This window comes from Penaeus chinensis, chromosome 15 (genome assembly GCF_019202785.1).
Source record: "Penaeus chinensis breed Huanghai No. 1 chromosome 15, ASM1920278v2, whole genome shotgun sequence".
Classification (NCBI taxonomy): Eukaryota; Metazoa; Arthropoda; class Malacostraca; order Decapoda; family Penaeidae; genus Penaeus; species Penaeus chinensis.
The window spans coordinates 9470959-9495958 of record NC_061833.1 but is presented as its reverse complement, the minus strand read 5'-3'; the positions used below and the strand labels follow the sequence as shown (position 1 = coordinate 9495958).

Sequence of the window (25000 nt, the reverse complement as noted above, 5' to 3'; positions counted from 1 at the left end):
ACTCCCATCTCCCTTCCCCTTCCCTCCCCAGTACCCCTACTCCCATCTCCCTTCCCCACCTGCCTACCCATTCCCCCTTCCCTCCCCTCCCCTTCCTTCTCCTTCTCCCCTCCCCTTCCCTCTCCTCCCCTTCCCTCTCCTCCTCCCCTTCCCTCTCCTCCTCCCCTTCCCTCTCCTCCTCCCCTTCCCTCTCCTCCTCCCCTTCTCTCTCCTCCTCCCCTTCCCTCTCCTTCTCCCCTTCCCTCTCCTCCTCCCTTTCCCTCTCCTCCTCCCTTTCCCTCCCCCTCTCCCCTACCCCCCTCCCTCCCCCGTACCCCATCCGTCAGACTCAAGGCTGTTTGGAATGTTTTATTTTTTCCTCTCTCTCTCTCTTTCTCTTTCTCTTTCTCTTTCTCTTTCTCTTTCTCTTTCTCTCTCTCGCACAGACAGTCTCTTAATGGCTGCCATGCATCTCTCTGCCTGACTCCGCCCCCTCTGTCCTCTATGCCCCTCCCGCACGCCCACATTGCCCTACAGCCTCCTCGGTATAGTTATGTTTACACGCACACATTCTCCACTCATTTGCCAGACCTTGCACGTGCCTGCCCTCCTCACCTAGAAGTTGGTCGTTGGGGCGAATGCGGAGTACAACGATGCAGGAGGCGGGGGGTGGGGGGGTGGGGTAGAAATGGGCATAACTTGCGAATGCGGAGTACTGTGATGCAGGAGAAATGGGCATAAGTTGTATTGAGGGTAAAAAGAGTGAAAAAGAGGCTAAACTAATATCCCGTCAGGTTAATATTGACATCAACAAATAAGCGAAAGAGCAAAACGGGTGGTGTGTTCGGTAATTTATTCCAAAAGCACTTGTATATCTTTTTTTACTATAAATTAGCAGGGAAAATGTTTAAATGGAAGCCGGGGGAAATTATTAAAGGCTGTTTAGACGCCGGCGACAGGGCTAGCAGCACAAAGGGGCAGCACCGAGAGGTAATGAGCCCACGGAAGTTCGGGGGAAGGCGTGTGTTAGAGAACCAACAATGGGCGGCCAAAGTCTACGGACAATGGCCGCCTCGTTTCACTATCTGACAGATTTTAGGGGTACGAATTCTAAAGTTGCATTTCTGTGAAGGCAAAGGTTGCAAATGCTCTATGAAAAGGCTTTTTTTTTTTTTTTTCTTTTCCAGTATTTTGTTTTCGACCAAAAAAAAAAAACTTTAAAGCCACAGCGTATTCATCTTAGGGACCATTGACGGAGCAGCCTCGCCTAGTGCTTGTTCAGTGATTACTTTTAAAACCGTGCATTAAAAGTCCAGACAGTAGTATGTAAGTATGTATGTAAGGAAACTACACATCTATACTTACGAAAAGTTAGGTACTTACCCGCTCATTGCCGAAAGAGGCAGCAAACCTCTCGGATATATATATATATATATATATATATATATATATATATATATATATATATTATATATATATATGCATTCGCTCACACTTCTATACACATGTTTTCTTTCTTTCTTTTCTCTTTTTTCTTTGATTTCTTCTTCCCTGCACAGCACTCCTGACCGCCCGTTTTCTCCTTCCAGTACGCGAGCATGAGCGAGTCGTCGTCCACGCCCACCACTCCAGCGGGCGAGCCTTCCGACGCCCACGATGCGAGCGCGCCCACGCAGCCCCCTTCCTCCACCAACCTCTCTGCCGACGCCCCTGACAACACAGGCAAGGTAAGCGGCTTAGGCTGGTCTCAAGGACTCTGGAAATCGTGTTTCATTTCGCTCGTTTTTTCCATATCTGTTCCTTGGATCTTTCTGCATTGCGACGGGTCATTGGGAACGTTGAGGAAGTGTTTCAGAATCTTACGTTCACCTTGTAAGAATAATGATTTGCTCACGTATGTTTGGAGTTTGATCAATCGTCCTTTTTATATATGTGAATCTGTTCGTTTGCTTGTCTGTGTCTTCCTTTCTCTTTCGATCTCTACATTATGATGCCCTTTCATTTCTCATTCAATATCCATCAGCATCTATTTACTGCCGCTTCTCTAGCTGTCTGTACATCTACCTCTCCCTGTGACACTGATATAGAAAATCTAATATTCTCTCTTTCTCCATTTTTCCCCAAGAAGGTGTGAACGGCTCCCCCCTCTCCCCCGCCCATGATTCATTAGATCGTTTCTCGATAGCCGGGCGCATGGCGGGCTCCGTTCAGCGTGGCCCGTTTAGCCTCTTGGGAGGAGCGCCGCCTAAGACTTTATTGATGTGTCTCATTCCCAGGCAGATCGACTGGCCGGGGATGTTAAAACACGTCGCCTCTTATGTCTTTCGGATTGTTTTTTTCTTGTTTACTTTCTTTCTTTCTGTTTTCTTTGATTTCTTCTTTTTTTTTGGGGGGGGAGGGAGGGTGAGAGGGACGGGGATATAATTTTTTTCTCTCCTTTTAATTTTAGGATTTCGAGGGTTTTTTTCCGTTAATTGTAAAGAACTGTTGGCTGGATATGAATATTCCTTTCTTTTTTTTCTATTTTCTTTTTGACCAACATTTTTGCTTTTGTGGATTCTATATTTGCTCATGCCGTATTTTTGGAACAGGACGAAGAGCAGGAGGATAAGGGAGTTGACAGCGCAGACAATACCGCCTCCTCGGACAGCAACATGACGGACAGCAGAATCACAGAGAGCAGCATCACAGACAGCATGACCACCGAGAGCAGCCAAGCAAGCACGGACGCCGGCGAGGGCTCCGCCGCCCCCAACCCCGCGGACTCACCGAGTATCATGCAGGGCTACGTCATGGTGCCCATCCTGACGCCCTACTACGACCCGTCGGGTGAGTACGAGCGAAGGGTCGGGTTGTGCGGGGCAGAGTTTATGGCAGGCAACGGCTTCGGGACCGGGGCTCGTAACTTCGACGCTGTAGTCGCTCTTTGCACTAACGCACACGCACGCATACTCACAAACAAACATATGCACGCAAGCACACATAAATACACATACACACACACGCGCACTCATGCACACGCACGCACACAGTCGCACACGCACACAGACTATATACATATATATGAAATATATACAAATATATAAATTCAGAAACAAAAGAAATGGGGAAGTATCGGATATAGAAAGTCAATATCATCGTTTTGGACCAAATAACTGCTGCCATTTCGTCAATTTTCTCACCAATAATGTTAAGGTCATTGCAAATTTACGCAATTTCGTGGTTGGGAGTAAGACCTTGTTCATCCTGGAGGTCTCCCCCCCCCCCCCCTGCGGCGAAGAGAACGGGCGGAACACGGCCTTGAAATTTCGGTTTCAGTCTCTGTCCATCTGTTTCCATGTCTCTGTTTCTTGCCCATTCTGTCTGCCTATCTTTAGCTCTCTCTTTCTATCCCTGTCTGTCTCTCGTCCTTTCCTTCTACCTCCGTCTCGCTCTCTCTGTCTCTTTGTCTTTCCGTCTCTCTCTTTCTCTTGCCCTTTCTCTTTTTCTCATCCTCGTTCTCCCTCAGTTTGTATGTCTATCTGTGCACACCCTTATTTATCCATAATGTATTTAAATGCGTTACAAGTTCTGTGTATGTACGTTTGATGCGTGGGCAGTGAGAGTGAGTCACCTGCTGAGGTTCTGGCTCTCACCATCGATTTGTCTCTCGCCTCACCTGGTACTGGGACTTGTCCACGCTGCCAGCTGATCACATCCTCTGGGCTCTACTCTCAGGATATGAACCCCTGGGAGGTTGCTCGGCCGCCCTTGGATTGTGAACCGCGTGTAGGGTATGACTCAGAGGTGGGTGGGGGTGGGGGGGGATTTTTAGGGTAACAAATTCCCTCTTGTCTTGGGTATTCTGGAAAGGAGCCGCGGTGCGTTACGCTGACTTTGGAACAGGGGGAGAAACAGTCGTTTATCGAGTGGGGGGGAGAGGGGGACACGGACCTCCAACGGACTCGATATCAACGCGGTAGTTCGCCAATAAATCGACTTTAGTCCTCGAAACTGTGGTTCTCCAGCTTGGCCTCCCTCCGGCCCACGCCCAAGCCAGACGTACCAGTCTTGCCGACAGAAAGACAGTATTGTTCCCGAGTTTGCTGTTGTGGAGAGGCTTGGGACCGCAGGCGAGACGCACCTACAAATGGCTGTCCACCTTTAGCAAAAAAATCTTGAAAACATGTGTCCCTCTCGTGACCTGCTCTCGGAAGGTGTATACTGAGCAGGTGCCGTGGAAGGTAGGGAGGGATGCAGTGCGGCCCCGGAAGGCAGCGGGGGAATTGCAGTGTTATATGCACACATGCAGTATGATGACAAGAATGGGGCACACACAAAAAAGGAATATAATCGTATAGCAACACGGATTACTGATTTTGTGTGTGAATCTGTCAAATGTTCACATGCATATCCATATACGTACACACATACATGTACATCCACACCCTCATCTACATACATATGCATAAACTATACATGCTTATATGTACATATGTATATATATAAACATATACTCGTGTAAATTTATACACTCACACACACACAGATAGATAGATATCGATATATATATATATTTAAATATAATGGGAGATGGCACAGTATCGATTTCCGGTGTCCAATTTTGCACAACGTTCCTGCCAATGCTTGCGAGGCCTAAGCTTTTGTGGCCGGGCTTTGTGGCCTGATTGCCTGCCAGAAAGCACTAATGGGAACGACGCAGGCAGAGCGCGAGGCGAGGGGCCATCGCTCACCCGCGACGCGACACCTGACGGAGACGAGTTATATTTGGAGTCGCGGACAGCGCGACAAACGCCGCCATAAAGTTGCCTCGGCTTAACTCCGGGTTGCGCTGCGTCGTTCGTACCCAGATGTTACACCAGACTTGCAATATATGCACATGATATGCATATCCTCGCTGATATAGTAGTGACACCTAAATTATGATAACCGAGCGAGATTTGCATGTGAAACATTCGTTTGGGACTGAATGAGACTAGATCATTGCTAACCCAAATATATCAATAGCCCGCGTGCAAACACCGCCGCTCGTCATCTCGTTTCCTGAGGCAGGTTCGGGGCCTCTCCGCGCAGCCCGAAGATAAACCCTCTCCTCGAGCCAACCTTTTCCGTTTCCTCTCTCGTGTGTCTGGTCATTCGGGGACGCCATTAGACGAGATAATTGAGTTCTTGATTTGATAATAAAGTTGGTGGTTTAACCTGAGCTGTGAGTTGTGTAGAGGAGGGGGAGGGGAACGAGAGGAGAGGTGAGGGGCGTTTTAGAGTGGGCGGTTGGGGTTAAGGAGATTAGCAGGACCTAAGTGGAGATGGGAGCGAGTACCCGTCTTGGGCGGAGGAGGACGCGCGGGATGGAGATGGAGGACGCGGCTCGAAGGAAGCGGTTTCCTTTGTTGGCAGCGCCGGCTGGATGCGGCCCTTCATTTCGGATCCTGGGCGGATAAAGCCGCCTGCCCTCCCGCCGGAATTATAGGACTGGCGCTGGAGGGCCAAGAAAGGCAAGGAAATGAAAATGGTGATTAAGCTGATGCAAGAAAGGGAAATCTCGCGCGCTCGGGTCGAAGTGAAAGGTGATGGCGCGCGAACATGCGATCGTCCCAGTGCGGATTAACTTTACTTTGTAGCGCTGTTCTCATCAATATTCCTTTAATGATAATGATTACAAGCGCGATCACAGGCCACCTGCGGTTGCAGCGTGCAATTCGCCTGGCCCGACACATATGTTGCAAAAATAATTAGTCCAGCAGGCGCGGTGACAGCTCCTCTCGGCCGCGCGATTCCATTTCTTTGATCTATCCTTGCGCCTCCTTCGCGTTGGCAAGCGCCGTGATCTCCGCCGCTGGCAGCGACTTACCCGCGTTCATTCCGATGTCTGCGGTGAGTCCGGGCCAGGGTCCTCGTGCGAGTCCGAGGGACGAAGGCCTTCAGAATGAATGTGCGCGAGGAGAGGCACCTTTGGCGTGTCGAGGCAGGGCTCCCGATTATGCCGTAGCTCTTTGCTGTCTGCATTCCGCATACTTGCGTTTTTACGCGGGAAAAAGGCATTCCGTGTTTACTTTCATTCACAGTATGCGAAGCCGTTTCGAGCACATTCCCTTGCTTTTTTTTCTCCTTTTCTCTTTCAGTTAATTTTGTGGCTTGTACATGTATAGTATATTCGCAATTTTCTCTCTGGTGTTCTTTATTTTACTTTATATATATATATATATATATATATATATATATATATATATATATATATGCATATACATATACATATACATATATAAGTAATCACTTCCTCTTCCCTCTTCCCCGTCTCCCTTTCCCTCCTACGTGATAAATGGCGCTGCGGTCTAAGCCTACCTGCGTAAGGCAATAACTCAGAAGTTCAGACGCTAAAGTAGATAACAGTGAAACATGATTGTTATTCTAGTCGCACTCTCGCTTCTCCCGCTTCTTCTTTCTTCCATCTTCGCCTTTCTCCTCCATTAAGCCGGTCTTTCTTTTATCATATTTCTTGCTTCTCTTCGTCAACGTTTTCTCACTCATATCTATCTCTCGTAATTTTCCCTTTAATTTTTGGCCTCTTTCTCCTGATTCCCTTTACCCCTCTGTTCCTGATTCTCTCTCTCATTTTCCTTCTCTTCCCTTTTCCCTCCCCCCTTTTCCTCCCCCCTATCCCCTCCCCCTCTTTTCCTCTTACCTCTTTTTTCGTTTCTCCCTTTCCTCTCTTCCCCACATCCCCCTCCGTGTTTAGCCTTCCCCCCCACCACCCTCCCTCTCACCCTTCCTCCCCTGCCATCCTCCCCTGCCCTCGGTTCCCTGCCCTCGGTTCCCTGCCCTCGGTTCCCTGCCCTCGGTTCCCTGCGCCTCGGCACCGTTGTCTCGAGCCGGCCTTTATCAAGACGCGTATTTCGTGCGAGGCTGAAACGAGCTTCCGAATTTCAATCGAGTTGCGCCCCGTGGGTATATGGCTCCTGCGTCCCGGTAAACAACAGGGAATTAACGGAGAGGCTTTGAGTGCAACGCCGGCCTCTCTGTGCGCTAATGCCCCGCGCTGTCAAGATACCGGGTTTTTCTTTCTCCTCTAGAGTCCCGTCTCTTTGCAAGGAGGGACGAGGGTAAGAGAGAAAAAACGTGGATGATAAAAGTAAAGAGGGAAGCAAATAAGGGGGGTGGAAAGGAGAGAGAGAGAGTGAGAGAGAGAGAGTGAGAGAGAGAGAGTGAGAGAGAGAGAGTGAGAGAGAGAGAGTGAGAGAGAGAGAGAGAGAGAGAGAGAGAGAGAGAGAGAGAGAGAGAGAGAGAGAGAGAGAGAGAGAGAGAGAGAGAGAGAGAGAGAGAGATTCAAAGACGGAAACAGATTGAGGGGGAGAGCAGGCGATGAATCTTAATGCGCGTAAAATACCAATTTTTAAGATTAAAGGAGCTTTTTAAAGTTCGATTTTCACGGTAGGAAAATGTTTAGACACATTTTCCACAATTATCATTATTTATTATCAACTCATTTATTCAACCATTCATTTTATGACTTTTTTTTAATTTTTCCTGTCACTTACCTGGCGGTACCTTAGCTTGATGACAACAGTTCCGTTTTATGGCCCTTCCAACGCGCTCCAGCCCGTACTCGACGCTGACGGAGGAGACAGGGCCATAAAAAGGAACACTTCTTGGGCGATGCCTCACTCGGGTATCGGCGCTATCACGTTAGCGTCACTCACTGATTGAGGACTTGACGAGGGGTATTGTGTGTGTGTGTGTGTGGGGGGGGGGGGGGTCTGTTCTCTCATTGAACTTTTATTCTTGTCTTCGTTTGTTAGTTTTTTCGTTTCATTTTCCTTTCCCTTGTTTGCTTTATTTTATCTCCTTTTCTTTCTGCTTTTATATTTTACTTCTGTATTTTCCCCTTTTCATTTCATTTCTTCTTTTTTTCCCCTCTTCCTGTTCGTTCCTTTCCTTCTCTCCCATATTTACCCTTTCTCTTCTTCCTTTTTCTTTCTCTTCTCCTCCGTATTTCTCTCCTCGGCCATAAGCGTGTCAGCGGAAAAAGGAAATAATTGTGTGACGGCCAGTATGACGGTTGTCAGAAAACGGGGAATGTGTATCCTCACGTGCGGTTTTTATGGCGCGTGAGATTTTTTATAAGGAGGGAGTTTTAAGGGAGAGAGAGGGAGGGAGGGAGGGAGAAAGTGAGAGAGAGACAGAGACAGAGACAGAGACAGAGACAGAGACAGAGACAGAGACAGAGACAGAGACAGAGACAGAGACAGAGACAGAGACAGAGACAGAGACAGAGACAGAGACAGAGACAGAGACAGAGACAGAGACAGAGACAGAGACAGAGACAGAGACAGAGACAGAGACAGAGAGAGAGAGAGAGAGAGAGAGAGAGAGAGAGAGAGAGAGAGAGAGAGAGAGAGAGAGAGAGAGAGAGAGAGAAAGAGAGAGAGAGAGAGAGAGAGAGAGAGAGAGAGAGAGAGAGAGAGAGAGAGAGAAAGAGAGAGAAAGAGAGAGAAAGAGAGAGAAAGAGAGAGAAAGAGAGAGAAAGAGAGAGAAAGAGAGAGAAAGAGAGAGAAAGAGAGAGAAAGAGAGAGAAAGAGAGAGAAAGAGAGAGAAAGAGAGAGAAAGAGAGAGAGAGAGAGAGAGAGAGAGAGAGAGAGAGAGAGAGAGAGAGAGAGACTTCAGACTTCCTAGCCAAGGAAAATCTGTTGAAAAAAAAAAATCATTTCATAATCGGGTCACATTTTTTAATGTTTTGTTTTTTTAGGTCGAGACAAAATGTCGAGAAAAGTGCACACGAAGATCATATTTCGAAGCCGAGAAAATCGGTGGCTTTGCATCGTCGTCAAGCTTAGTGTCTTAAAAATTGACGGAATATGCAAGAGCATTTCCCTGCAGCGTCATGCCAGCCGCGGGAGGCAACGGGAACGTCTTTATCCATTTTTAAAAGACTCGAGAAAGAGAGAGAAGGAAGAAATCTCGATCTACTCTCAGGCTGACACTCAAGCGCTTCAGAGCTGATTTCTCTCCTCAGATTACTCTCCTGCTGACACCGCCGCCGTCGTCGCTGCAACTTGCAACTTCCGAACGCGTGATTTATTCAGTGTGGGAGGGGGAAAAAAATGTGTGTGATTTTATTTCTGTTTTGTCGTTGGAGTTTGAGCTAGGAAGTGACTTGGATTTTTTTATATGAAAGGTCTATTTTTTCGTTCGATTTTTTTTTTTTTTTTTTTTTTTTTTTTTTTTTTTTTTTTTTTTCCTGTGACACTTTTGATGTATTAAAGACCGGAGTGTTTACGTACAGGTATTTCTACATTAATATTTATATTCTCAATATTATATTTTCTGTTTTTTTTTTTCTTCTTTTATTCATTATCTATATATTCATTTCTATTATTGATTTTATATGTTCCTTTACGCCTCTCGTTCTGGCTTCTTTATTATTTACTCATATTATTTATCCATATATTTATTTCCGTTATTGAAATTGATTTTATAAGTTCCTTTACGCAATTCGCGCTTGATTTTTTTATTTTGTTTTATTTTTTTACTTGTATTATTTACCCATATATTCATTTCTGTTATGGAAATTGATTTCATTTATTGACTTGTATCATTTATTCATATAATTATTTCTGTTATGGAAAATTATATTATTTATTGACTTGTATCATTTATTCATATATTTATTTCTGTTATGGAAATTTATTTTATTCATCGCTTGTATCATTTATTTGCATATTTATTTCTGTTATGGAAATTGATCTTCTATGTTCCTTTCCGCCTCTCGCGCCGGCCCCTCGTCGAGAACGGAGCTCGTGTGGGCGGCTTCTGGTGGGGGGGCGGCGATCGCGTCACGACCTGCCGGACACGCGAGAGCCTTACGCCGTCGCTGCGTCATAAAACGATCGGTCACGTGACGAGAGGGGGAGGGGGGGGGAAGGGGGGGAAGGGGGGGAAGAAGGAGGTATGGAGGGAAGTATGGTTAAAAGAAAAAAAAATGAGAATTAGGCTAGAAGAGGGTTGACGGAAGTCGAACGGTAAAGAGGTCGGATTTTGGTTTTCTCTCTCTCTCTCTTCTCTCTCTCTCTCTCTCTCTCTCTTTCCTCCTCTCTCTCTCATCCTCTCTCTCTCTCTTCTCTTCTCTTCCTTCTCTCTCTCTCTCTCTCTCTCTCTCTCTCTCTCTCCTCTCTCTCTCTCTCTCTCCTCCCTCCCTCCCTCCCTCCTTCCCTCCCTCCTTCCTTCTTTACCTCCCTCCCTTCCTTCCTCCCTCCCTCCCTCTTTCCCTCCCTCCTTCCCTCCCTCCCTCCTTCCCTCCCTCCCTCCCTCCCTCCCTCCCTCCTTCCCTCCCTCCCTCCCTCCTTCCCTCCCTCCTTCCCTCCCTCCTTCCTTACCTCCTCCTCCTTCTCCCTCTTTATTTTTCACTTCCTCCTGATTGCTGAATCACCAAGCCAAGCAATCGAATGTTCTCGATTTCTACCCAGCTGTGTCGGGGAGTGTAAGAGTAAAAATAACTTTTCTTTTTCTTTTTTTTTCTTTTTTTTGCGGGAAAGTTTTGTCTCTGATGACGTTTTGATTAAAGTTATTCTCACTTATTTTCTCTCTCTATTTTATAATGTTGTATGTTTGTTGATTGAAATAATTTTTATTCGTGGGTATGTTTAGGGTTTGATGGGCAGAGAGAGAGAGAGAAGGAAAATTGTGTGTGTGTGTGTGTGTGTGTGTGTGTGTGTGTGCGCGTGCGTTTCCTTCAGCATTGCACCATTAGCAAGATATCCGGACGATTATTATTTATTATCATTATCAATAATGATCATTATCATTTAAGAAACTGTTGTTATTGTTATTCCTTGCTGATTTCCCCTCGTCAACCCCCCCTTCCTCCTCCCTGCACCCCGCCCCCCGCGTTAGGACTTGCTAGCCACGTCCCCGCGGCCGCCGGCGATCGTAAACCTTGCTTTCTTACCCTCAGGTGGTGGCGGGTCGGCGAGGAAGGGGGAAGGAAGGAGGGATCAAGAGGGAAGGAAGGAGGATGGGAGAAGGATGGAGAGAGGAGATGGAGGATGAGGAGGGAAGGAGGGAGGAGGGAGGGATAGGGAGAGGAGGGCAGGGAGGAGGAGATGGAGAAGGAAGGAGGGAGGAGGGAGGAGGGAGGAATAGGGAGAGGAGGACAGGAAGGAGGAGATGAAGGGAAGAAGGAAGGAGGGAGGGATGGGAACGAGGAAGGAAGAATTGAGGAGGGAGAGGGAGGGAGGAAGGAGGTAAGGGGAAGGGGGGGAGCACCTCGGTTTATTCATCTTTTCCTTTTTAATGTCGTCGTTCTGTGCTGGCTCATGGCATTATTTTTTTCTTTTATAAATTCCCGCCGTTTTATTAATATTTGCTCGAACTTAGCTATGTTACGAGGCATTAAACATGAATCTTCATATTATTTTTTTCCTTCATGGTTTCACGATATTTCTTCATCCTTTTTTTTTTCAAATATTTGTTCATTCACCATTATCATTCCTCTATAATTGCCCGCATTCCATTTTTTTCATTACCTCGCTTCGGCATTCTATCGCTCATTTTTGTTACTGCGATGGCGACCTCGTAGGGACCTGCTCTTCCTCTCTCGCGTCTCGCCCTCTCCGTGCCATTCCCTTTTATGAGTTGGCTTCCGGATTCCTCATTACCTCTCTCTCTCTCTCTCTCTCTCTCTCTCTCTCTCTCTCTCTCTCTCTCTCTCTCTCTCTCTCTCTCTCTCTCTCTCTCTCTCTCTCTCTCTCTTTGCCTTCTGGGTCTTGTTTGGCGTTTCCAGTTCCCATTCCTTCTTCCGTTTTTTTTTTTCTGTGTCTCTCTCTTTTTCTTTTTTCCTTTTATCCAGTCTTGCTATCATGTTCTGTCCAGCTGGGACGGAGTGATAGAGAGTGAGTGACTGAGTGATAGAGAGTGAGTGAGTGAGTGTTAGGTAGTGAGTGATAGGTAGTGAGTGAGTGATAGAGAATGAGTGAGTGATAGAGAATGAGCGAGTGATAGAGAATGAGTGATAGTGAGTGAGAGTGAAAGCTGTCAGATTCCGAAGTGGAACTCGAGTCGTTGTCTCGAGATGCTCATGAATTGTTGTCGTGTCATTCGCCTCGTCATCTCCCAGGTGAGGGCGATGTGTTTCCTTGATTCTTGTTTTCCATTCTTTTAAAATTTTGTCTCTTGCCCCCCCCCCCCCAGCCCACCCCCTCTCACCCGTCTCCCCCGCCAACGCTTCGTCTTGCTCTCTCCTTTATGCTTTCTCCCTCTCGTTGCTCTCTTATCTGAATTTCTCTCATTCTTTTCTTCCTACGTCTCCCTTTCCACTCTCGGCTCGTTATTTCCTCCCTTTCCCTTTTCTCTAACTCACACGCCGTCTCTCCTTTCCTGTCTTCCTTCTTGTGGCCCGCCTTCCCCTTTATTCTTCTCTTCCTTCCTCCCCTACCTTCTCCTTCCCTCCTCCCCTCCCTCCTCCCCTCCCTCCTCCTTCCCTCCTCCCCTCCCTCCTCCTTCCCTCCTCCCCTCCCTCCTCCTTCCCTCCCTCCTCCTTTTCTTCCTTCCTCCCCTCCCTACTCTCATCCCTCCCTCCTCCTTCCCTTCCTTACTACCCTCCCTCCTCCTCCCCGCTTTTGTCCGTGGTTTGCAGTGTCCGCGTCACTTTATAGAAATCTTTTCTCTCTTTGCCATGACAGTTAATGACAGCTCTAAACGGATAAATTGTTCTATCAATTGAAGTCCGCTCGATGGCTTGGCGGTCCCTGGCGGGAGGGAACCTGAAGGTTCTTGAAGGGCGCGCGGGGCCGTGTGTGCCAGGGATTTCGCTGGGCATTTGTATCTTGTCGATTATGAATCAGCGGCGAGGGAGGGAAGGGGTGCGGGGCATTGGGCTGCGTTCGAGAGGATTGCATGATGCAGCGTGAGAGCAAAATGGATGCCAACTGATGAATAAATGCATACAAGCTTGTAAGATGGATACACGAAAAGTCTGAATGAGTGTCTCTATTATTAATGGTAAAGTAATCATGAAATTATTATGTGGGTTCAGTTGTTTTAACAGTTTTCTCTTTCGTTCGCACAACACGGGCTTCGTTAGCGTTGGGGACGTTTTATTTTGAGCGACCCTCTTTAGAAATGGACGAATTTCCATTGCCCTTTTCTGTCCGCGATTCTCCGAAAGCTCGCTTAAGACGAGGATTTCGTCGCTGTGTTCCAACTGCCAGGCTTGTTGTCGGGTCCGCGCGCTCGTCCCGCGATCAGACACGGGAACGGAAGGGTTTAACGACCACTTCCCTCTTGCTTATCGCCTCCCACTTCGCTCCTTATGAATGGATTCGCGACGCAGACGGAGAGCAAGTGGCGACGGACCGACGGACGCGCGAGGCAAGGAATGGCGCGTTTGGATCGGTCGGGTGGGACACGTTGCCTTCGTTTATTACTTGGTATTTTTGTTGTTCGAGTGTTGCTTCCTTTGCCCAGAACGTTTGCTTCTGGAGTACATTTCTAACAGTAGTGGGCGGGGAGGGGGAGGAGAAGGAGGGGGGGAGTAGTGACTCACGCGCCTCGAGGGGCTTCCGCGGGCTGGCGAGGGAAGGAGAGTACCGACACGGGCGCCAAGTACCTCCCAGGTCATGTGGTGTCGACGTAAAGAGAGAGAGAGAGAGAGAGAGAGAGAGAGAGAGAGAGAGAGAGAGAGAGAGAGAGAGAGAGAGAGAGAGAGAGAGAGAGAGAGAGAGAGAGAGAGAGAGAGAGAGGGAGAGAGGGAGAGAGGGAGAGGGAGAGAGGGAGAGAGAGAGAGGGGGAGAGAGGGGAGGGGAAGGCTCTCCTTTCCTCTCTGTCTCTCTCTTCCTTCCTTCCTTTCTTCCTTCCTTTAATTGATTAATCCTTTTATCTCGCCTCTTTTTATGTGTGTGTGGTTTTGTTTGTATGTAGTTGTATGTTTATGCGTACGTGTTTATGCATATTGTACACTAATACAGTATGCCTATCACAGAGAATGACAGTGAGAGAGAGAAAGAGAGAGAGAGAGAGAAAAAAAAATGGCCCTTCCCTACCTCCCTCCCCCCTCCCTCCCCTCCCGTGCTGCAACCTTGCTATAAATAATCCACTGTTTAACTCGATCTCTCTTGGCTAGGGAAGGCGAGGGGAGTATCTGCTCGTCGTGTTGGGATTTCTTTTTCTCTGCGTTTTTTGTCCCCAAGATTTCTTCCCTTTTATTTTTTTTATCTTTCCTTCTGTTCCCCTTCCTTCTTTCGCTTCTGTTCTCCTCTCATTCCTTTATACTTTACACATATGCATACAGGCAAATGTGCACTCGTACAAATATACATATCAGTTATGCACACACACACACACACACACACACACACACACACACACACACACACACACACACACACACACACACACACACACACACACACACGAGCACAAACACACACGCTAACACTAACAATTTCGAAAGCGGCCTCATATGCGTATTTCAGATTTTCAAAAAAAAAAAAAATGCAAAATCTAAATTTTATGGTCATGTGGTAATAGAATATTTTATTTACGTTGTTGTAAGATGTTTACCGGTCGCGCTGGACCGTCTGACTGTTTGTTGCTGCTAAAGGGGTTTTGTTTTGGTTTTCCGCCCTTCCGATCACGCCCTCGTTCTGTTTACAGTCGGGGGCTCCGAAATAGTGCGGAAGCGGCTCGAGGAATAGACAGGCTTAGACAGGCTTAGACAGGCAAGCAAACAAACACAGAGACAAACAGATGGACGTAGAGGGATAGAGAGAATAGATTTAAAAACATGGAGTGGATCTATATAGTAAGCAAAGATGATGTAATAAGGTAGACAGACAACCAGACTGATAGAGATAGATATACAGACAAACGGACAAACACAGAGATTAGGGAGAACAAATTATTCAAAACCTAAAGCGGATCTGAACAATAAACAGTAATAAGGTAGACAGACTCACAGACAGACACACACACACACATACTAGATAGAAATACCAAACCCTTTAAAACCTGAAATTGATCTGAATGATGAGTTAATATAATATACAGACAGAAAGACTGACAGAGACATACAGAGAGAGAACAGCGGGGGAAAATAAGACCTTTGACGTCATTCAGAGTCAAGAGTAAACTCCCATTGCCCTCCCCTCTCCCTTGCTCTCCTCCCCTCTCCTTCCCTCTCCCGCCTTCCCCTCCCCTCTCCTTCCCTCACCCGCCTTCCCCCTCCCCTGCCTTCCCCTCCCCTGCTCTCCCTCCCTCTCCTATTACCTCCCTGTCCGCCCTACCCCCACCCCTCCCCCTGCCTCCACTCGTGACTTGGTAGACAGCACACATTTTCTGTGCTAACTTCGTGTGCATATTTGTTGGTTGGTGACTGTGTTTTGCTTATTAATCATGGCCATTTTAGGTCTGTTTCTCACTCTCTCTCACTCTCTCTCTCTCTCTCCCTCTCCCTCTCCCTCTCCCTCTCCTCTCTCCTCTCCCTCTCTCTCTCTCTCTCTCTCTCTCTCTCTCTCTCTCTCTCTTTCTCTCTCTCTCTCTCTCTCTCTCTCTCTCTCTCTCTCTCTCTCTCTCTTCTCTCTCTCTCTCTCTCTCTCTCTCTCTCTCTCTCTCCTCTCCCTCTCTCTCTCTCTCTCTCTCTCTCTCTCTCTCTCTCTCTCTCTCTCTCTCTCTCTCTCTCTCTCTTTTCTCTCTCTCTCTCTCTCTCTCTCTCTCTCTCTCTCTCTCTCTCTCTCTCTCTCTCTCTTTTCTCTCTCTCTCTCTCTCTCTCTCTCTCTCTCTCTCTCTCTCTCTTTCTCTTTCTCTTTCTCTCTCTCACTCTCTCTTTCTCTCTCTCACTCTCTCTCTCACTTTCTCTCTCTCACTTTCTCTCACTTTCTTTCTCTCTTACTTTCTCTCTCTCTCACTTTCTCTCTCTCTCTCTCTCTCTCTCTCTCTCTCTCTCTCTCTCTCTCTCTCTCTCTCTCTCTCTCTCTCTCTCTCTCTCTCTCTCTCTCTCTCTCTCTCTCTCTCTCTCTCTCTCTCTCTCTCCCTTAATTCTTTTATGTGTGTGGTTTGTATGTAGATATATGTTTGTGTGTTTATGCGTACGTGTTTATACATGCTGTACATTGTAATACAGGCATTTGCACTGTATTACAAATACACTGTTGCGCACATACTACCACACGAACAATCACATTCATATGCTCTCATACAGTGTAAAGCACGCTTAGTGTATATACTAATTTACTGTGATAAACACAGGCTGATGTGCACATATCATCACACATACACGAACATACATACACATTTAAACGAGAAAATGAGCGAGCGAGTGCAAGGACAACTTGAGTATGTTTGCACCGGCCCGTATATGCAATGCCACTGAGAGGCTCTTCAGACGGTCAACAGATGGCAGCACACTCAACTGCAGAGTTACGACGCACTATTCGAGTTCCTTTTCTTTCAAGCATTCGTGGTTGTAACTGAGAAAATAGCTTAGAACTGCCATACTATTTCCTTTTGTGCGAGTTGCCACAAGCATTGAGGGACGAAAACGAAGCAGGGCGTTGTTAGCGCGAGAGGCGAGGCTCGAGCGGCGACCCTTCCGCCCCGCAACAAGCAGGCACCCGCGCCGCTGCTGGCACTAGCGCCGTGCGCCGCGATCCAGGCTTGGTGGCACCCCCTTCGCCCTGCTGTGGGCTCGTGCTTGGACAAGCAGTTGTGGGAAATCTGGGACTGGTTGTGGTAAGGAGAGGACGCGACGAATGGTGCAGTGTGCAGAGAGAGTGGGGAGCGGTTTGCATGTGACGCATTTGTGATGGTTGCACCCAGTGACCCCGTCGCTCCTGTCAGTGGGGCTTTCCATATTTAGAGGGAAGTGTTCGGGGTACGCTGCGTCCCACGGGCGGTTGTTGCTTGTGGGTAATGCATAGAAATGTGTGTGTGTGTGTGTGTGTGTGTGTGTGTGTGTGTGTGTGTGTGTGTGTGTGTGTGTGTGTGTGCGCGCGCGCTTGCGTGCGTGTGTGTCCTTGCATATGTTTGTTTACTTGTATGCATGCTTTTCGTGTTTGGAATTTCCCTGGGGAATTTCCCTGGGGAATTCATATATTGCATATTTGATGGCGGTTGTATTTGCCTTGATTCCCTGTGAAAAGAATTCAGTGGCGTTACCGCTTGCCGCGTATGAATGCGTATGTGATTGACATCGCCAGGGGAATGTTACGTGAAGGCAATTACGACCGTCAACAGGCAGAGAGCTTCCGTGGGATCCCCCCCCCCCCTTCCGGGCGCGGGAAGCTTCCGCTGAGCGCTGCTAGGGTTGGGCGTGGGTTGAGCGCCGCTTCCCATTAACGAGGTTCTTCGGCTCTCAGTTCGGCGCTGATGCATTCGGAAATTTAATTTTAAGTATTTTCATTTTTCGGATTGTAGACTCTTTCCTTACGATTCTCGTTTTCCTTGCAGTCATCTACGGATACCCGGTGGTCGTGGCTGACCAGCAGCAGCAGCAGCAGCAACTACACCAACAACAACAACAGCAACGGAACTACAGCAAGAGAAAGAAGAAGAAATACCAGCGCCGCCGCCAGGCCGAGTCCGCATCTGTGAGTGTTGTGAACCGCTTCTCCGTCCTTGACATTTCGCTCTGCCGAACACCTGTTATTAGTGAGCGTCATTTGCGTTTCTCCTTCGGTTTCTCCTTCGGGTTTATATTACAGTCGTGTTTCTCGTTTGCAGGGAGGCTACCTGGACCCCCACTTGTACACGGGGGAGCCCTTCGTGGCCACGCCCGGCGGATACGTGGTGCCGCTGGACCCCGCTTCCGTGTGCCACGTGCACGGCCTTCCGTACGTGCCACAGCCCTTCCCCGCCCAAGCGCCCCTGGCCCACCAGGCGCACGACGAGGGCTTCGTGTCCGTGCAGCACTCGCCGTACCTTCCCGAGGCCGTGCCTCCTCCGGGGGGTGAGCAGGCGCAGCAGGCGGGCGGAACGAGTGGCGACGACGTCTCCAAGACGGTCTTCAGCGACCTGCAGGATACGGAGCGGCGACAGATCCAAGAAATCCTGCAGGATCGGGCGAAGGTCGGGAAGTCGGACTCGACCGAATCCTCCGACTCCGGGGTTTCGGAGTCTGAGGAAACGGCGGCCACTGAGCTGTCCTCGGACGAGCTAGAGGCCCGCGACCGGAGGACCTCGCGCGAGCAGGGCGCGGCGGCCGAGCAGGGCGACCCTGCCGGCGAGGAGGCAGCGGCGGCGAGGCTAGAGCTTCAGTCCCCTGAGGAGACCTCTCGCGATGAAGCGGCAGGAGAGGCTTCTCCGGACGCCAGTCAGTTTCAGGAAACTTTAAAAAACGAAACATGTATTAATGCTCAACTTGATTTACCAGAAGTTTCATCGCCCGACGATACCCTTTCAGTAACAGCAGAAAATACCGCAGAAACTGTTTCGTTAACGGCGATCGACGACAGCAGCCCGAAGGTTGCGGAACAGTGTGACGCAAGCGGCGCTGAGGAGCTGCTCTCACAAACTCCTGTGAGCTGTGAAGATGTAAGTGACGTCTGCAGAAGTACGCCAGTGCCAGCGCCGGTAACTGAAATCACTGACGCTGAAAGTTGCACAACGTCGGCGCTCGCTGACAGTGCAGAGTTAGAAAGTGTTTGTGCAAGTCTTGTGTCCGGTGCGGAGTCTGAAGTTACTGAAAAGGAGGAGGAAAAAAATTGTGGCTTGAGTACCGATGTCGACGTTCAGAGTTCCAAAATTAGTTTTACAGAATCAAATGATATTTTTGACAGCGCTGATGCTCACAAAATAGGCGAAAATCATAAATGTTCAGAATTGATAGAGGAAAAAGATAAAGTAACTACTTCAGAGAAATCCTTAGAATTAGCCACAGAAGATTCAGCAGATGGTGAAGTACACTGTAAGAGCACTGCAGAAGTCTCATTCAGTAATGAAACTAGTGATGTCTGTGTCGAAAGCAATGTCGAGTCAGTTTGTGATTTTTTAACTAAGGGTGCTGAGGCTAACCTTAAGTGTCAGGGTGAGGTAGCAGTCAGCAGTGAGCCTGACATCCAATGTTCTAAGATTTCTGCTCAGGAGTTGGAAATTGCTCAAGACTGTCCTGTTGTTCCAGGAAACACAAATCTATGCGACAGTAGTGTTGACTCGAGAACAGAAGGTGCTGTGAATGACGGAGGGACTAGAGAGAGCAGTATAGATCGCGATAGTTTAAAAGATTTGAAGGTGACTGAAGCTGTGAAGAGGTGGATTAGGGAAGTCACTCCTGAGAAGGCTTTCACCCTCTCCGAGGAGGTGCAGAGCCTCCTCCTGGCCGACCAAGAGCTCGACGACGAGCTGGACACGGAGGACGAGTACATAGAAGACGAGATCTCAGAGGAACCAAAAGCAATTGTTATGGATCCAAAAAACGTGGAAGGCAACCCTTTTGTTGCAGACTCCAGTGATGCCCTAAAATCGGACATGGAGCGCTGCAGCAAAAGGGTTGCTTCTTACAGCAGGTCAAGGGGGGCCACTCCCGAGACTTTTGACGAGTACGATAGCGCCAGCACCATCAGTAACCTCAGCTTCGACCGCCTGTATTCCGAGGCATCGTCCAGCCGCCCGGCCTCTACCAATCATAGCTTTGACGAAGAGGAGATCGAGAAATATTCTGGAAACCCTGAAATCTACAACCCAGTAGCATATGCAAAATACTACCAGCTAGGCATTGAGGTTGACGAGACCACCCCCGTCGCCACGCCCCTTCCGGGAAGCGGCAGCAGGACCCGAGAGGCAACCCCGGCGGCCGAGGCTCACTCGGAAGCCGGAAGTGACTGTGGGTCTGAGGAGGTGGAGACTGTTCCCCACAAATACGACGTGGCACAGCAGCACTCGGAGGCGTCCCCGATGTCCCTCGCCACGGAGATCCTGAAGGCAGAGAAGCTGCTGAATAACATGGCTCATATTACCGGTACTCCACACGAGGCAGCAGCAGCGGAAGAGCGCTTCGGGAATCCAGATATTTTTCTTAAGCATTTCAGAACAGGCCTACACGGTGAAGTAGGGGACAGTGGAGTCCAGTCAGAGGAGAGCAGTGATGAAACTGAAGCTCGGAGTACTGTTGGCAGCAGTGGTGTTGGCTCATCACTCGCCTCCACACCAGCCATTTCCCCAGCACACCACACCAGTGGCAGGCCGCCCCTCCAGCCGCACCCACTGAAAAACCTGAGTGTTGGAGAGGGACCTGTGCCCTGCAGGACAGTTTGCTGTGCTGTCATGTGAGCATCCTACGGTGTATACTGTGGGTTTTGTTCCATCATATTAACCCTGTGGCTTGGAAGGCAGGCAAAGGGGGCACTTCTCCCGCCTCCGCCCGCTTGTGCCTTACAGGGAGACTCCTGGGTGGGGGACTACCCAGACACTGAGGGTACAACGCTTAAACTGCTGTGAACTGCGGCCCCGTGGGTCACATGCTCACTTGTAATCTGTAGGTGCACATTACTGTGAAAAAGACAGTGTGTGTGCGCAAATGTGTGTGTGTGTGTGTACGTTGGACGTAAATCGAGTAGTGAGTCCGTGCAAGGTTGCTGTAGGATAGAGTCATCGAGTCACGCAAGAGCCGTGCTTTTGGTGCTATGGTCAGTGGGGTCAAGAGCCCTCATGGCCTCACATGGGTTGCACTGCACTTGAAGCCTGTAGGCCTGTTAGGGGTCGTTGCCCACGCCCCCGCAACCACTTTCGCCTCCATAAGGTGTCGTTGCACCTGCAGGTGTGTGGGCGTGAGATTGAGTCACATCACCCAGAATCGCTTCATTCTCATGCAATGTCATTGTGATAGGTATAGTGAACCCTATAGATAGCTGTTATTTATTTTTAGACATGTGATGTTTTAGTCGTTATTATAGAGATGTTATACCCTTGTGCATTTAGATGTCATTTGGGTAGTGTTTATAGTAGGTATCATATTTTGTTGCAAAAGAGCATAGTTGTAGGTGGGCCAGGTGCCCCACATGGGTACACAGGCTGGGACAACATGGGACTTGTTCAAGAGAGTGTGGACCTGATCCAAATATATCAGTGTTATGGTCTCCCTTGACAGATTTTTTTCCTCATCACTAAAATTCATAACCATGTCCTCAGAGAGAAATTTACTGTTATGTTCCCCCAAGCCTAGCTACCCATCATCCTTTTATGTTGTTAGAAGAGCTGCTTCTTAAGACTGCAGCTTCCACATCACCTTCGACGCCTGTTTTGTTGCAACTGTTGGATGTCAACGGAGACCCATTGCTGCATAACGTTAAGTTGCTTAGTGCACAGCAATAGTTTGACTATGCACGTCACTTGATCTGTTATGGTTATTATTAAAGGGTAATATTGTAACTAATAGTCTCCCATGGATTAGAGAGAGAGAAGCTTGATTATTGTTAAACAACGAATTGTGCGAAATGGTTGTTTGTGTAAGGCATAGCGAGTTTGAGTTGTTGTTTGTTATAGCCTATATACAATGGAACTGAAGTTCACCTATTTTTGCTGATACCTGTTTCCAGGTTTTTACCTCTTGTTGTACGGTAAATGAATTGCTGACCAAAATGCACTCTTGTTTGCATATCTTCAGCCTTTGTGAGCAATGGACTTTGATCCTTTTGCCTCTGTGACTTAAGACTGTGGCAGCTTAAATGAAGTACCTTGGCTGTGTTAAAGATGTTATTTCATAATTACAAATCATAATTTCCATTATTTTTCCCAGAGATAAACCAGAGACCAACAATTTCGTTGTTTGTCAATTTCCACTGATGCCATGTTACTTATATATTCCATAGACAAGAAATGGCTGCACCCTCTATGGTACCGCCAAGGATGTTGGATTGTTATTTTCTTTTTGTAAATATAGATTCAATAAAAAATTGTTGTATTTACATGTTCATTTATTGCACCCATTATATAAATTCAACCTCAAATTGCACCATCAGACTCCATTATGTATTTTACATCGACATACTTTTTTGTATACGTGGATACGAAAGATTGCAAATCAATTACATTAGACAATTTTTCCTAAATGTGCATATTTTCCTCACAGAAGAAACAAAAAATGGACTTTCGATCTTAATTTCTTGTAATATACATTCTCTTATCACTCGCTTTCTTCCGCTGCGGATGGTAGTGATATTAATAAAATGATTTTTACCGTGACCAGTACGCAATTGAATTTGTATAGCCTTCTTACTGCATTTCCCTGTGTTCTTCGTTCACCACGTAAACACGAATACATAAGATTTCTAAATTTAAACATGAATAGTTATTTCAAAAAGCAAATATGTGCACAATAAGAGATGCAAAGTACGTTGTTATGAAGACAACGGACAGAAAGAGGATACGCTTTCAGTTCGGCGGAAGGGAAGAGGTGCGGCGCAGACCCAAGACGGGAGGAAAAGATAAACAAACGTAATCTGCGTCGGACTTGATTGCGTGTGCATTTTGTTTCTATTAAATAATTGAGTGGATGCAAGCAGTGTTTTGATTACTCTTTGACGCGAAAGCACTTTTGAGTCAATATACAAGTTGTTAGGTCATTAGCAGCTTAGAAGTTAACGTCTTCAGTACCATGTAAACTCCGTCATTTCGTCCCTAAAATATACATAACGGAAAGTCTTGGATAACTCGGCTTTGGAAGAGCACTGTAATCATAGTTTTACTATCTTATTCGGAAGCGTTAAATACAAGTATGGAGATCTAACACTAACTGTGATCTTACTGTGACTTTACATGCATCGCAAATATGTTAAGGAACTAACTATATAAACGAAGGATAATATTACTTATATGAGTTTAACTGAAAAAGGAACCTTTATAGACAGCCAAGTTCGTATTCATACATAAAAAAATTCAGCATGAAAAAAATGTTGAACTGTTGGAAGTAAACAAACAAAATGTAAACACCTGAACGCAAAATCAGTTACTATTATAAAATCGTTACATTTTGATTTGTCTTTCAGAGCTCACCGGTCTCCTTCCAGGATAACTACACTTACATCCCCAACTCCCAACGTTTACGTATCATCTAGCACATGAACATAAGTACTTATCATCAATGGAAGATAAATTGAAAACAAATAATCAGTGTCGTGTCAACCCTTCACATGGTCGATGCGAGGCAAAAATCTTTTCAATTTTTGCTGACTGTAAAGCTCCATCTCTTCGACTTTGGAATCTTAACATTGGAGGAGAGAGACGTTAGTTACTACAGAGTATCATTCATATTCTCGTACCTTTCGTTCGATTTCATTCGTCTGGTTGTTCTTTTTTCCTGCTTGGCATATCCTTCATATTGTTTTATTTTGTCATTTTCATGGAAGCACTATGAGCTCAAGATAAATTGATAACAAAGTTCTTACCGAAAAAAACTCTATTTAAATAAAGACATGACCTAAAATGTCTTTAATAGCTTTATGTTCCTTGAATATTGAACACAAAACCAATCGTAACAAGCATGATTATTTTCCTCTGTGGTAAGTGTAAGATTTAAACTCTCATGAGGTGTAACCACGTCATTCACTGCCATGGTTTGTTATCAGTTAACTTTACATTACGCATCTTTACACTTGGAACGTCATTAAAGAAACACCAAGCATCTATTTTCTTTCCTTTTTCACTATCATGAGTAACTAAGGGAACAGAAAATGGAATTACTAAAAATAAAGATTATATAAACTACGGCAGTGCCTTCAATTGGGGATAGGAGAACATTCCTCGTTATTTGTATAGTTGAGGAGAGCAATGTATAATTGATTATCAATGTCCATGCGCAAAATGAAGCCTCCTATAAAACGAAATAGACTGAATGCATTAACACGAGAGCTCAGAGATAATAGTGTAAATGTTAATGGCACACGAGAGAATGTAATTTAAAGATTAAATGGATTTCAACCAAATGCGACTAAGTTTTTATCGGCTGTGCTACTTACATGATTACAGAAAAAAAAAAAAAAAAAACAATAGAATAAATCCAAAATGCTACACTTACATCTAATAAATTAGCATTGTAAGAAAAACTGCCTTTGCCTTTCTATTTTTAGAATTCCACCAGTAACAAGCAGTCTACATTTCCCTTTTAATGTTCTCTCGTTGTTGTCGTGGGGCTCAGGACCAAGCCCTCGCCTCAACTAATTTTGCATGGTCTTTTCTTCTCCCCTTTCCTTTTCCCTCTCTTCTTCATCCCCTTCTTTTGTCCAATTACCCTAATCGTTAATTCAGTGTAGTATGCTGTTAAAGAAGAAAATGCCGTACTTATGATACTGGCGAAATATGTGTATGTTAAATTAGCTTTGTGGTGTCTATGGTTCATCCTATGGATGTACCCATTACATAGTAAGTAATCTAGGGGCTGTTTTAATTGCAAATTTCATTTCTAATGCATATGGCATCTCCAAGTATAAACGAGATTGCGAAAAAAGACAGCTCAACGTTTCTTTCAATGCATCCGTAAAGTGACGTCCCTGTAACCTTGACAGCGCCACTTGTGTCAGTATGATAATCTATGCTATGGGTTTTGAGAATATTTTTTATAACTACAGCTGTAAGTAACCCCAATGGCCCTAATTCAGCCGTTCATACATACTATCTACACACCTTGCAACTTTATTTTTGTTAAGTATATTGATCGATTTATGAACAATAAACTTTATTTGGGTGAATATCGCACTAACATTGATTAATTCACTGAAACAATAGTGAAGACACACATATATATACACACTCAGACATACAAACTCCTATATATAAACATCAAATCAGACAAAGAAACCACACAGGAGTAGAAATAAATAAGTATTTCTTCGAGTTCTAGAAAACGAAAGCGAAAGACAAACAATTACATATATAGAAAGAATAAGCAGAGGAGATAGAGGGAAAAGAAAAAGAAGAACGAAAAACTGCTAGGTACACATTACCTAGCAAACCGCAAGACAATATTTAGGAAGCTATAAAAGGGCCTCGTGATGGCCAGACTCTAAACAAGTGCTTAGCTTCGTTCACGTGTTCGGAGCCCGCT

The 25000-nt window shown here is 46.5% G+C and overlaps 1 protein-coding gene across 2 annotated transcripts in view; it reads left to right on the top strand.

Moving 5' to 3' along the window:
* Positions 1–21866, top strand: part of LOC125032933 — a 191169-nt gene extending 169303 nt beyond the window's left edge. For both annotated transcript variants that reach the window (XM_047624332.1, XM_047624331.1), the window contains exons 7-10: positions 1569–1706; positions 2571–2808; positions 17416–17555; positions 17689–21866. In XM_047624332.1, the coding sequence (XP_047480288.1) occupies positions 1569–1706; positions 2571–2808; positions 17416–17555; positions 17689–20232 (3060 nt within the window). In that variant the 3' untranslated portion in view covers positions 20233–21866. The remainder of the gene's footprint in view (positions 1–1568; positions 1707–2570; positions 2809–17415; positions 17556–17688) is intronic.
* The last annotated feature ends 3134 nt before the right edge of the window (positions 21867–25000 follow it).